The sequence below is a fragment of the Bos grunniens genome, chromosome 27 (genome assembly GCF_055505025.1).
Source record: "Bos grunniens cultivar Pamir isolate PY7600 chromosome 27, Bosgru_T2T1.0, whole genome shotgun sequence".
In the NCBI taxonomy this organism is placed as follows: domain Eukaryota; kingdom Metazoa; phylum Chordata; class Mammalia; order Artiodactyla; family Bovidae; genus Bos; species Bos grunniens.
This window is the reverse complement of record NC_141191.1, coordinates 37513233-37527769: the sequence shown is the minus strand read 5'-3', so window position 1 is coordinate 37527769 and position 14537 is coordinate 37513233. Positions and strand designations below refer to the sequence as shown.

General features: G+C 47.0%; 1 protein-coding gene across 11 annotated transcripts in view; it reads left to right on the top strand.

Moving 5' to 3' along the window:
• ZMAT4 (zinc finger matrin-type 4) overlaps positions 1-14537 on the top strand; it is a 377855-nt gene that overhangs the window by 66005 nt on the left and 297313 nt on the right. For all 11 annotated transcript variants that reach the window (XM_086379836.1, XM_086379828.1, XM_086379827.1 and 8 more), the window contains one exon: positions 10403-10508. In XM_086379836.1, coding sequence (XP_086235962.1) covers positions 10407-10508 — 102 coding nt within the window. In that variant the 5' untranslated portion in view covers positions 10403-10406. Of the gene's footprint in view, positions 1-10402; positions 10509-14537 lie in introns of those variants that run through there.

Genomic DNA, 14537 nt, shown 5'->3' with positions numbered 1-14537 from the left:
ACATCCCCTGTCTCTACCGCTTGCTGGAGATGAAGGACCAACATTGAAACCTCAGCAGGAAGGTTAAGCCTCTCAAGTGACATGAGTGAGAGAGCCAGCCACCGCTTACTAGCTGGTATGGGTATTTTATTTATGTGCGAGGAGATAGGGATTCTGGGTTTGTTTCTGCAGAATGGCATGCAGTGAGTCCCGTGTGCGAACATTCTTGAGAGATCAGAGCCTTGGAGGAGCTGTTCTCTGTGGCACTGCCCGTGCCTAGGGCGACCCCAGCACATAGCAAATGCTCAGCAAAACCCAGGTGATGATTAAGGGGGATCTGAGTGAGGCTGTAGGAGATGCTGGCTCGGGCAGAGGCTGTCCAGTAAATGCCATGGCAAGTCTGAGGGGCTGGAGTCCTTGGGAGCCTTGGGCTCTGCAGAGCCTGCTGGAGTCTACATTCCAAACTCACACGTCCTGACAGGGCATAGGGGGTCGGAGAGGGACAAGTGGCCAGGGAGCAGGCACACGTGTGTGTGTCCTCAGAGGCTGGCCCAGGCTGGGGGCTTGTTTGCTACTCACTGCTCTGGGTGTCCTCAGCCAGCCCCGGGCAGTACGTGCACAAGAATGACAGATACAGTTCCACGGCCCGGGGCCTGCAGTAAGGCGTGTGGGCCCAGCAGAGGCAAACGCCTCTGAGTCAGGATCACGGAGGCCGATTTTACAAGTGAAGAAAATGGTGCCATCAAAAGGGGTATGAGTCAGCCTTGCAGCTCCTGGCGATGCCAAGCAGAAGAGAGTGGTGTGAGGGGTTCCTCCCACCCTGCCGCACCGCCTTCCCCCCGCAACAGAGAAGAGTTGTGTCTTCTCTGCATGGATGCTAAAGGGGTATCTATTTTTAGTTTAGTTTTTGCCTTTGTAGAATGGATCTCAGGTAGGTGCTCTTTGACCCACCTTTTTGTGTAAACTTCCGATTGCCACGGTTCTTCCATCCTCGGGTGTTGTGCGCCCTCATTCATGTGGTGATTCTACCTCAGTTTATTCCTCCCCCTCTGGCAGATGCAGATGCAAACTTTGGCTGGAAACCAGAGCTTTCACCTGCCTGTGGATGGTTAATGAAGGGACCTGGACCACCACACTCTTGCCTCTGAGCATCACCAGGAAGGGGAGAGGGATAGCAGCCAGTCAGCAGAGAGGGCTTCATCCCAAGAAACAGGGAACCCTCAGGTTCTTCAGCCTGGTTGTATCTGACATTTGTCCTGATCTCAGCCACTTCACAGAGGTTCCAGGTCCATAGCTCAGCCTCCTGGGGGTGTGTGGTGAATGGAAGGTGAGTGTGCAGGCTCTCCAGACCCTGGGAGCTGGTCCCAGGTGGTGGCTTCAGTTGTGTGCTCTCTGCCCCATTTCTGCCTTGGGCATTGTTTCATGAAAGTCCAATATGCGTCCATTTCTGGAGCACTTTCCATGTTTTTTTTTTTCTTCTTCTTCTAAGGCTGCTTGATCTGCTGTCATGGCAACTAGTCTTGCATCCCCCAACCCATGCAGAGGGAGGTGTGAAGGGACGAGACAGACCCGGCCTGTCCGTACGGGTTCCTGGTCCCTAGAGGCACTGGAGGGAATTGGGGAGTCACTGAGGAGGTGTTTATAAACTGGTGTGTTTGTCTCCAAATCTTAGTTTTCTGAGGGCCAGGAAGGCGAGTGGGGAAGGTATTTTCTGTGCTCCAGAAGGACAGTGGCAGGGCCTGAAGGGGGTGGAGCAAAGATCAAGACCCAGTCACAAGAAGACCAAGGTGGGCTCCAATTTGGGCCCTTTTTCACAAAGAAGGAGGCCAAGGCTTATTTGTTTTGTGCTGAGAATGACCCAGCCCCGATCCTTACACCTTTCCTCCTCTGAGCAGACTTTGATCCCTTCCAATTTTGGTGAAACAAAACAGGAACCATTTCAGTAGCCTTTTCAATATTAATAATTTTAATTTTAAAATGTGTCTGATTTGGGGGACTTCCCTGGCGGTTAAGACTTCGTCCTCCAATGCAGGAGGTGTGGGTTCAATCCCTGGTCGGGGAGCTAAGGTCCCACATGCCTTGCCATCAAAGACTCAAACAGCAGAAGCAATATTGTAACAAATTCAATAAAAGACTTTAAAAATGACCCACATAAAAAATCTTTTTTAAAAAAGTGGCTGATTTTAAACGGCAGTGGCATGCCTCCTGGCTGTTTCAGATTCACAACCAGAGGCAGTTTCATTTTAATTGGTGGCATTTTCAGTCACCCATTCAGCTTGTCAAAGTTGAAAGAGACAGGAGGAGTCCAGTCTTCCCACACTGGGCACTGGGGGCAGAGCCGCCCAGAGTGGTGGCCGCGGTAGCCCAGTGCTTTGCCAGGGGCGGGCACGTGGCATGCCATAGAGGGTCTTGGCTGGATTAAGAAGAGCCAGCCAGACTGGATGGAGGGTGGTTTTGCAGGCTGTCAGGCCAAGCAGGGAGAGCAGGAGTAGGTACCAAATTTCAGGGTGAGTCAGACTATAGATGGTCAGGCAGGCAGAATGAATGGGAAGAAGGCCCTGCCTCCGAGTTTGATTCCAATAAACGCAGAGAAGAGCATCTGGGCCCTGAGGTCACTTCCAGCTTCCCAGATTTCACCTGGATAGTCGAGGCTCCCTAGGATCTGTCCACATGAATTCTGGGCAGGGTGTCTGCCTTTCATTTTCATATTTTTTTAAATGGTGGCTCCTTAGATGGGCAGTAGGGAACAGACTGAAGGGCTCGCTGTGCTAAATTCCGCCACGGGGAGGCAGTCAGGATGGGGGCTGAGCCGGTGGACACAGAGTCAGCCCGGCCTTGGTACCTGACTGCCGCTTACAGGCCTGTTTACTCCATCCTCACCTTAGGTTCTCAACTGGTCAGTGAGAAGGATGACTCTACCTGCCTCTTGGAAGAATGAAGTCAGGTGGGAAGGCCCTTAGCACTAAGCCCAGCTCAGGAGCCCCACCTAATATTCTAATCATAGTACACCTCTTTATTCCTTCTGGGTCTAGAGCTTCACAAGCGTCCAACACTGAGGAGTTGTTTTAGACACAGCCCCTGATACTGATGGCTTAGAGCTCAACATTCAGAAAACAGATCATGGCATCCAGTTCCATCACTTCATGGCAAATAGATGGGGAAACAGTGGAAACAGTGGCTGACTTTAGTTTTTGGGGGGCTCCAAAATCACTGCACATGGTGATTGCAGCCATGAAATTAAAAGACGCTTACTCCTTGGAAGGAAAGTTATGGCCAACCTAGACAGCATATTCAAAAACAGACATTACTTTGCCAACAAAGGTCTGTCTAGTCAAGGCTATGGTTTTTCCTGTGGTCATGTATAGATGTGAGAGTTGGACCATAAAGAAAGCTGAGCACAGAAGAATTGATGCTTCTGAACCGTGGTGTTGGAGAAGACTCTTGAGAGTCCCTTGGAGTGTAAGGAGATCCAACCAGTCTATCGTAAAGGAAATCAGTCCTGGGTATTCATTGGAGGGACTGATGCTAAAGCTGAAACTCCAATACTTTGGCCACCTGATGCGAAGAGCTGACTCATTTGAAAAGACCCTGATTCTGGGAAAGATTGAAGGCAGGAGGAGAAGGGGACAAGAGAGGATGAGATGTTTGGATGGCATCACTGACTCAATAGACATGGGTTTGGGTGAACTCCGGGAGTTGGTGATGGACAGGGAGGCCTGGCGTGCTGTGGTTCACAGGGCTGAAAAGAGTCGGACATGACTGCGCAACTGAACTGAACTGATACTGATGAGTTCACAAAGTCATATGGATTGGCAGTCTGAGAAATGCAGAAATCTGCCCCTAAGGGCGAGAGTAATTATTTGGTTGAAATTACCATGAGTCTTAAATCTTATTTAAAAAAAATATTAATTTATTTGGTTGTACCAAGTCTTAACTGTGACATCTTCATCTTTAGCTGAAGCATGTGGGATCTAGCTCCCTGACCAGGGATCGAACCTGGGCCCCCTGCATTTGGAGCATGAAGTCTTAGCCCCTGGACCACTATGGAAGCCCCTTAAATCCTCTTTTTTAAAGGACTAGTGAGGGAGGAGAGTAGGTGAAGGAGTAGATTAGGTTGTTAGACCTTACAGATGAGCTTTGGAGTGAAAATGCCCAAATCTGTGATGAGATACCCAAAGGTGGGGATCACCGAGCTGAAGGTGTCTCTCTCCAAGGGCCAGGGACAGAGAGGTGTCACCCAGGGGATCATGATGGCTGTTGGCTATCATAGAGCTGCTCCAGTGAGTGGCCGTGCATGCAGAAAGTTGGTCTGTGTCCAGCCTTTAGGTGGTGTGTTCTTCCTTTATGTCCCCCTGGGAGCAGGTCACAGCAGGAAGAGTGCAAGTGGGCAAGGGAGAGGGTGGGACGCACTTCTTAGCAAAATGCTCCATCTGTGACTGTCAGTGCCTACTGACAACAAGAGGAGATTTGAAGCATTCAGGAAGTATGAGGTCTTCACAGGCATCCAGCACCAGTATCAGCTGCCAGTGGAATTCAGTGAAAACAAGACATTTTGGTGGATGATATTAATATACAACAAAAAGCCTGTGATGGCAATAAAGGGTATGATTTTTAGCACACTGACGGTGTCATCTTCCCCCTTACTCTTGAAGGTGGTTCTATTTATTTCTCTGGTTCAATATTTACAGCCTCCTTCCTGAAAATAAGAATAACGATAATACAAAAATAATAACATTTGTAACGGTGGTGATAATATCTGTTTTTGAGTGTCTGCCATATGTCAGAGTCTTTGTTAGATGTTTTCCATCTACATCTTCTCCAGTCATCACAATAATCCTGGGAGAATGTTTACCCCATTTCACAAATGAGGAAAACAGCGCTCAAGGAGGATATATAACTTGCTCACAGACCTAGTTGGCGAGGGACCAAACCTGCATCTGAACTAATGTCTTGTTTCCCTCTAAAGAGCCCTGCATAGGTTTGGGGATTTTTGAGACAGAAGCTATTTTAGCATTATTAGAAATGGAATGGAATGAAGAATATCAATCTTGGCTACCAAGCCTCCGGTTTCTTTGGGTTTTCAGCCTGTGTTTCTCAAATCTGCTCTCGAGGAGCAGGAAGAGTCAGAAAGGAAGGTTTCCTTATCTGCCTTTGATTGGAAATCCTGAAAAAGGCCATCCACGGCACCATGAGCAATGCGTTGGGACCTGCCTCTCCTCCTTCCATCTGGACCTTCAGCTTGGTGTCCCCTTCTCTTCTTGCGTTGTACTGCCTCCTCCCCTTATGCTGCATAATCCTGAATTAGCCCCGCCAGTGCCCTTCGGATGTGTCTTACGCCGACTGATAGCAAGATTTCCACCCCCCCCCCCCGCCCCCCGTGCCAGGGAAAAGAATTAGCTCGAGCTGGAACCCATTTCCCTTCACTCTAATCCTATCAGTTCTCAAATTTTCAACTCTAATAGAACTGGGAGAGTTCTTTAAGATTCTTCCCATCTCTTTAAATCCTGTAGCTTTTTTTTTTTTTTTTTTAAACCAGCCCATTATACTTGCTGCTTGTGTTTTAGGTATTTGGTGGGTATCTGTCTTCTCATTAAATAGCTCAGAAAGATTTGGAAGACAGGAAATGTGCCTTCTTTTATCCTGATGTCATCCTGATACATAGCGGATGCTCAATCACCATTATTTGGTTATTTTTAAGTTTGGGCTGTGCTGTGTCTTCGTTGCAGTGCCTGGGCTTTCTCTAGTTGTGGTGTGCAGATTCTGGGCTTCCCTTGCTGTGGCCCGTGGGCTCACTAGTTGCAGTGCACAGGCTTCATTACCCCAAGCATGTGGGATCTTAATTCCCCAGCCAGGGATCAAATCCAAGTCTCCTTTATTGGAAGGGGGATTCTTAACCACTGGGCCCCCAGGGAAGCTCCCCCCTCCAAACCATTATTGAATAAATAGAAGCTCCCCCTCTGTATTTTCTTTTTTTTATTACCCTCAGCTCCACCTCTGCACCTTCCACTGTCACTGATACATGTTTAAGTAGGTCTGTTGCTTTATAGAGACCTGGGCTAGCACAGAAGAATCTGACCACGTTCCTGTTCTAATATTGCCTCCAGTTCTACTCTGGGCCTTGATTTTCCTAAAATACAGGTAGCACTTTCCTCTGTGAATGGTAAAGAGTTGAAGTTCTTCAAACCTTCAATGTTTGCTTTGAAATGTGCCAGGATGGGGAATACTGAGAAAGCTTTTGTTCAGGACAGTTTCAAGTCTTGGAAATCAAACTCCTTCTCTCCTTCCTTTCCTTACTTTTTTCTCCTCCATCACAATGTCCCAGTGCCTCAGAGTCCAGTACAGTCAGCATGTTCTTAGAGTTGGGGGTCACCATGCATTGGCTCTGGGCCAGTAGGATTGGTCAGTAAGTGATCAACGGTCCAGCTCTGTTGCAGCTCTAGCGATGATTCAGCACCATGGACAAGGCTAAGGAAAGCTTCAAGTTTTCCTACCTTTTCTTCCCAGCTCTCCTATACTTCTGAAGGCTAGGGAAGCTAAGATCCTCTTCTAAACAACCTGAAGAAGGGGAGCAAGTAGCAGGTTTCCCCTTTGGGAATTCCACTTTTTGAATCATAAATCAGACCTTCTGGTCATCGAAAGTAACTAACACAGAGAGAGTTCTCTTGGAGAAAAGGCCTCCTGCATAGACTAGACTGATACTTGTTCCCTGATGGTCTCCTACTGAAAATTAAATTATTCCAGGCCTTGTCAATTTCGGAGGGGGGGGGTCTTTATGGTCCTTTTCCTACATGTGGGCTTATTCAAGTCAATATTCTTATATAAAACAGTGGAAAAAGCCAGGATATTCTCTTCTTCCTTTGATTTATTTTTTTTAGTATACACACTTTATATTCTGCCTTTAAAGCTATTTCTGCTGCACAGCTGCTTTACCGAGACTCAGACTCCTACGGGCCCCACTTGGTCCTCCATGTACCTTGAATATCCTTTCACACTGTTTGATTTCTGCAGTCGGTTGTATAATGAGGAGGGAGTATGCAGTGAGTCTGGAGATTCCTATTAACCAGGTCACCCATGAATCTATTTTTGTGCTCTTCTTTATTAGAAATAGCAGGGAACATGATAATATTTAAACACAACTGCTTAGAGGAGCTTGGCTTCAAAATACACCTTCCCAAGTTTTCTTTTCCCATTTGACATTTCAAAATGTTGTACTACATTTTCACATCATCAAAGCGCCTCCTCTCCATTTGCATTCCAAGCTGTGAATACAGACCGTTGCAAATGACAGTAGATATTTCGGAGGGTCATTTGGATTCGTGATCCTCTGCCCACATATTGGGAATGTTTCATTCTGTTCTTGGCGCTGCCTTTGAAGATGGTCCATAAAAAGATACACACAGACCAAGATGATAAAGGAGGACAGGGGTTGGGAATAGATGGAAGAGAGCTATCTCCAGTGCTTGAAGGAGGGGACCTCATGAGAAAGGGGAGTAGAATTATTCTGTATCGTTCCCAGAGACCGAGTCAATGAATGGAATGTACAAGGGCACAGATTTTGATTCAACCTAAAGAGTGTGTAGAGACTAGCGCTGCCAGACTCTGGAGCAGGTTGTCATGTGAGGTAGAGCGCCTCCAGGCACTCTAGGTGCTAAACTCCAGGTTGACCAGGCTGTCTGCCCAGAATGATCCTTCCAGAAATAACAGGTCCATTTCAGCTGTGAGAGTCACCCGTCCTTACTCCTCGGCATTACTGTCGAAACTCGGGGCATTGGAAACCACAGGTGCTCTTGTCTCTTGGCAGCAGAAACTCTGAATCCTTTTGAGTTGCTTAATACAAATGTCCTCACGGGCCATGGCAGCCAAAGTCAAGGTAGAAAGGGATTTTGGAGTTGCTGAGGCAGGCAGCCTTTTGTTTCAGGAAGATATTTTATTCTTGAGACACAGCTATTTATTTATTTGTTTAAAATGTATTTATTTTTTAAATTTTGTTTATTTATGTATTTATTTCTGGCTGTGCAGGGTCTTTGTGGCTGCACATGGGCTTTCTCTAGTTGTGGCGATGGGAGCCATCTTTTGTTGCAGAGCATGGGCTCTAGAGAGCTCAGTAGTTGTGGCTCACGGACTTGGTTGCCCTGAGGCCCGTGAAATCTTCCCAGATGAGGGGTTGAATCTGTGTCCCCTGCATTGGCAGCTGGATTTTTAACCAGTGGACCACCAGAGAAGCTCAGCGACCCAACTATTTAGATGATTTGTAAAAATATCTTCAATTGGACGGCAATCTTTCATTTGTTGCATTAATCAAGACTTGCCCAATATCTTACCAACATTGGTATGCCATTAAAAATAGGATAGTGATCCCTGTCAAACAAAGGGAGTTCTACAGTTTATATTACCTTCTCCTCTTTTGGTATTCTCTGCAATTCTCCAAGGAGGCATGGAAAATAGTATTTTCTCAATTTTTATAGGAAGAAAACAGACCTACAGGGCTTAGTGACTCATCTGTATCATGCAGCTGGCAAGCCGTATTCCACCTGGGATGGAGCTGGAAAGTGGGAATTGGAACCACGGAAGCTGGGCCAGTGCCCGAGCATCAGCAATGTGGCTTTGGGTGTGGCTTTCATGTGTACAGTGAGGGCGTTGGAGTAGGCTGAGTTCCAGGGGCCCACCCCACCCTACCATCTGGGCTTTTCTGGCCTTGGCACCTGGCGGAATCCTTACTCTTCGCCTGGCAGGTAGGAGGTAAGAGGAAGTGAAACTCTGGGTTGGAGAAAAGCCTCATGATGTGCAGGCGTGTATTTCCAGGGTGGTGACATTCTATGTAATACATTTCTGTGTCAGATCACTTGCACAAACTTGTGAACCTTGGCTGCATTGTTTTTGCCATGCTGTGTAGTATGTGGGATCTTAGTTCCCTAACCAGGGATTGAACTTGTGTGCCCTGAATTGGGAGCTCAGAGCCTTAACCACTGAACCTCCAGGGAAGTCCCTGGCTGCATTGTAATTCAGAGTTTGGAATCTGAGGATGTTTGTTTGCCTTTACAGGTTCAATTGTGGTGTGGAGGGGTAGAAATAATTTTTATGAATTTCCTCTGCCCTACATGTAGACGAGTCAGTAGGAATCATGAGGGCTCCTCACTTTATAAGATATAGGCTTGCAAAAGAAAGCAATAGTTTAGCCTGATTTTATTTTTTAATTGTCTAAGTATACCTGTGCATGCATGCATGCTAAGTCGCTTCAGTCATGTCTGACTCTGTGACCCTAGGACTGCAGCTTGCCAGGCTCCTCTGTCTACAGGATTCTCCAGGCAAGAATATGGGAGTGGGTTGCTGTGTCCTCCTCCAGGGGATCTTCCTGACTGACCCAGGGATCGAATCCACGTCTTTTACTTCTAACCTGCATCGGCAGGAGGTTTTTTGCCACTATTGCCACCTGGGAAGCCCCCAAGAATAGCTGTTGAACTCAAAGCTCTATTTGATATTGCTTGAAAGCCCCTTGGGGTTTCCCTGGTGGCTCAGATGGTAAAGAATCTGCCCATAATGTGGGAGACCTGGGTTCGATCCCTGGGTTGGGAAGATCCCTTAAAGGAGGACGTGGCAACCCACTCCAGCATTCTTGCCTGGAGAATCCCCATGGACAGAGGAGTCTGACTGGCTACAGTCCATGGGGTCACAAAGAGTCAGACATGACTGAGTGACTGAGTTTGTACAAGGCTCTTGACAAAGCTAACCTGTTTCATTGTACTACAAAAGCAATTCATATTCATTGCAGAAAATTTAAGAAGAAAGAAAATCGTGTCATTATCTATAATCTCCCAAAGACAGCTGCTATTAACATTCTGTTAAAACTTCCTGGAATGTTTTTCTGCACACCTCTACATGTTTTAAAAGAAATTAGTATAATACTGTACATACTGGTTTGTAAGCCTTTTGCTGTTAATGATAAACGTTTTCCTACTTTACTAAATATTCGATGAAAACATTTGATCTGAGTTTGGATTTGGGAGGTATATAGTATTCTAGCAAGCTGATGTATCAAAATTCATTTAACCTAGTTCTTACTCTTGGCTATATTGGGTGCTTACAGTATTTTGGTAATATAAATTATTTTTGAAGATATCTTCTCACATAAATTCTCAGCAATACAGTAGACGTAAGTCTGGTTTGTCATGCATAGAAAACTAAAGTTGGATTTCAGGTTTTCAGAGTACCAGCCAAGCTGTTACTCTCAACCATTTACGAGAAAATGGTCCACTGTGCACTTTCTAAAGGTGACTGACATGGTTACCCCGAAGGTGGGGGGAGATCTCCCCGGCTGACCATTGTTGGATCTGGTCCCAGGCTCCTGGCTTCTTCACACACTTAGTGTCCTACATAAACACCATGGCGGTGGATTCATCTCTCTTTTCTGTTGATTCTCTTTTAGCCTGATGAAGTCCTCCGATATTGATCAGGACTTATTTACAGACAGTTACTGCAAGGTGTGCAGCGCACAGCTGATATCGGAATCTCAGCGTGTGGCCCACTACGAGGTAAGAACAACTTTTCCCGCTCAGGGTGTTCAGATGGAGGAAGGAGCAGCCTGAGTCAAGCTCGTGGGGCTTGAGGGTTCTGCCTCGGGACTTGGGGCAGATCTGAAGCACCACGGGGCTTGAGCACACAGTCTGAGAGCGGGTCAGGAGAGGGGCGCATGTGAGGGGTTGCAGAGAGGGCTGGGGATGGCGTTTTCAGGCCCCTGGTGGTTCCCAGCTACTGCTTTTCCCTTTGGATCTCAGCCCCGCCGGGAGTCCAGTGGGCTTGCTCTGCTCATTGAACCTGTCACTGCTCATCTCTGAAGTTCCTTCCAGGGATGCATTAGCGCCAGCTTCTCTGTCCTTCTCTGGAGCTTGAAGGAAACCTCAGAGGCCCTTTCTCCATTGCCGGAGGGGACACACGGCAGCAGCAGTGGCCCAGCACCAGATCCTTCTGCCTTCTGGCTGCTGCTCCCAAAGGGTTTATCAGCAGAAAGACGTCGCCCGCAGGGAGATAATCGAGTTTTAAAGTCCAAATATTCTCGAAGGACATAACTCAGTGGCTTTGACTTTTAAGGATGGGAGCTCAAAAGGCTGCTTTTTGATCCTTTTTTTGGGAAGAGAGGATCAGAGGAGAGAGATCGACCTGTTTCTGAGGGGGGAATGAGGGGCACATGTGGAGAAAAGGGGCCCCTGGCCCCCCAGATGCTGCCCAGGGCCTGTAGCTGTGCAAGAGAACACACATCAGTGAGAACACGAGCTTTCAAGGGTAATAATTTGTAAGTAATTTTAGATTGGAGGGCTTAGCCAGCAATTTTCTTTTTGTCTGTCGCATCTGACAAATGCCAGTTGTCACTGTCACTCACCATGCTCCTCTGAGTCTCAGATTACTCCGAGCACGGGGAAACAATAATAACCGCACGCACACGCACACACCCCGGACCCGTTCCTTGGCCCCTGTGTGCTCCTCGGGGTTTTGTGGTGACCAGATGAGAGCCCTTGAAATGGTTATTTGCACAAATGCTTTGGCAGCTAGAACGTGTGCCCAACATGCAAAATTACATTGTTTCTCATTATCTACTCTGTGGCAGCAGTGTTTGGACGATGGCAAAGAAAACTTGCTCTTCAGAGAAAAACTTAAAAAAAATCAGCCTCTGCAAAAAAAAAAAAAGTCAGCATATTCTTTTGTCAGTAGGCAATCAAGTGGAAGAAGAAGAAAATGTGAACACAAAAGGGTGCTCTAAAGTGGAAGGTAGCCATCTTTTGAAATGAATTTCTAAATTCGTTAGATATTGCTTTGTAAACACATATGGTTTTTTATTAATTCCATTTCCTCATTGAAGGAAACTCAGGATATTTGTCCCTGCTCTGAAATTCCATAGCCCATTATGTTCTCTCTTTATTAGACCTTTTGGGTTCCCTTTTTATCATTTTAGTAGATTCTAGTAAGGAGCTTCCCTGATAGCTCAGTTGGTAAAGAATCTGCCTGCAATGCAGGAGACCCCAGTTCAATTCCTGGGTTGGGAAGATCCACTGGAGAAGGATTAGGCTACCCACTCCAGTATTCTTGGGCTTCCCTTGTGGCTCAGCTGGTAAAGAATCTGCCTGTGATGCGGGAGACCTGAGTTTGATCCCTGGGTTCAGAAGATCCCCTGGAGAAGGGAAAGGCTACCCACTCCAGTATTCTGGCCTGGAGAATTCCATGGACTGTATCTAGTTGTGGGGTCAGAAAGAGTCAGACACAACTGAGGGACTTTCACTACTAGATTCTTATGACCAGAAACAGAGTTTATTCATCTGCTCTTCCGTAATTCCTGGAACAGTGTCTGCCGGCCTATCAGAGCCACTCACTGAACTTTTGTTTACAAAAATAACCTGGTGACCCTGTCCAGGCACTCCTTTGTTATTACCTGAGCTAGAAAGGTAATGTCAGAAAATCAAAAACATCAATTCTTTTTAAAGGAAAAAAAATCTTAGCTGCTCAGTTACAGATTTAGTTGTTTGAACTCAGCTTTTCCTCTCACCACACTGTACTGTCTGTGGCCCAATCTAATGGTTTAGAAGATGTGTTAGGATTTGTTGCAGGTAGCACAGGTAAGCTTCCCCGGTGGCTCAGACAGTAAAGTCATCTGCTTGCAGATGGAGACCCGGGTTCCATCCCTGGTTTGGGAAGATCCCCTGGAGAAGGAAATGGCAACCGACTCCAGTACTCTTGCCTGGAGAATTCCATGGACGGAGGAACCTAGTAAGCTACAGTCCATGGGGTCACAAATAGTTGGACATGACTGACTGACTTCACTTCCCTTTAGCACAGGTGAGATAGAGAAGTGAAAACAATTACAGTAGACCTTCAGTTAGCAGAGTTACACATCATCAGAGCAACATGAGGTGCATTCCACTTAACCAGGGATGGGACCTCTGAGCGACGGTTCATGCCCTGCCTCCAGGCAGCGGTGGGCCCTTCCTTCAGGAGAAACAGGAGCTGAAAAGCTGCAGAGGGTGCAGAACTGGCTGAGTCAGGACCAAGTGCACCTTGTGTAGTCGCTGGTCTTCCGGCTTTGGTTAGGAGAAACCCTTCATTCCTCATCTCCAGGAGGATGACCTCTCACATGATCCCCAAGGCTGTCTGAGAACAGGTTTTGTGATGCAATTCATCCCCTCGTCCTCCACACACCCCCTCTGCTGGAACTGAGTATAGAGTGGGTCTCTGTTGAGTCTTGTGGCCAGAATTTGGCCTGTATACGCCAATGCTGGATTAAATCTCCAAGATGGAGTTTGCCTCTTGATGAAAGTGAAAGAGGAGAGTGAAAAAGTTGGCTTAAAGCTCAACATTCAGAAAACGAAGATCATGGCATCTGGTCCTATCACTGTGGCAGATAGATGGGGAAACAGTGTCAGACTTTATTTTTGGGGGCTCCAAAATCACTGCAGATGGTGATTGCGGCCATGAAATTAAAAGACGCTTACTCCCTGGAAGGAAAGTTATGACCAACCTAGATAGCATATTCAAAAGCAGAGACATTACTTTGCCAACAAAGGTCTGTCTAGTCAAGGCTATGGTTTTTCCAGTGGTCATGTATGGATGTGAGAGTTGGACTGTGAAGAAAGCTGAGCGCCGAAGAATTGATGCTTTTGAAGTGTGGTGTTGGAGAAGACTCTTGAGAGTCCCTTGGACTGCAAGGAGATCCAACCAGTCCATTCTGAAGGAGATCAGTCCTGGGTGTTCTTTGGAAGGAATGATGCTAAAGCTGAAACTCCAGTACTTTGGCCACCTCATGCAAAGAGTTGACTCATTGGAAAAGACTCTGATGCTGGGAGGGATTGGGAGCAGGAGGAGAAGGGGACGACAGAGGATGAGATGGCTGGATGGCATCACTGACTCGATGGACGTGAGTCTGGGTGAACTCCGGGAGTTGGTGATGGACAGGGAGGCCTGGCGTGCTGCGGTTCATGGGGTTGCAAAGGGTCGGACACGACTGAGTGACTGAACTGAACTGAGAAAGAAATAGCGTGATTGTTTTGCCAGACATTGGGGGCCACAGCGGGCTAATGCCCTCAAGATGGTGTGTCCGCCCTAGAGGAGGTACTGAGGAGTCTCACAGTGTTCAAGAAGTAGGGCGTGGCCAGCTTGTGAACACTCTTCTGATTGGTCGATGAGGAAGTCATGGCGAGTCAGCATCATCAACTTCTGCTTCCAATTGGTCTAGGATCTGCATCCGTGTGGGCAGCAGACAGTTACCTTCTTCCGCCTGCTGGGGGTTTCATTGTCTGCAAAACAGCTCAAAGGGCATGGGTGACAGCGTTATCTGTAGCCCTTGAGGAAGAACTAAGTTCCTTGCCTTTGTTTAATGGCTAACATATTATTATTTTGTTTTGCTTGACTATTTTCCTTTCTGCATTTTCTCACTTCTCTGATTAAATTTATTCTTTGACTAAAATTTTTCTACAGACAAAAGGCAGGCAGAGGACGTGGCCGGGGGTCTGTTCTAGGAAGACCCCCTAGGGTCATGTTTGTTATAGTCCTCAAACTCACATTGGCCATGTGGTCAC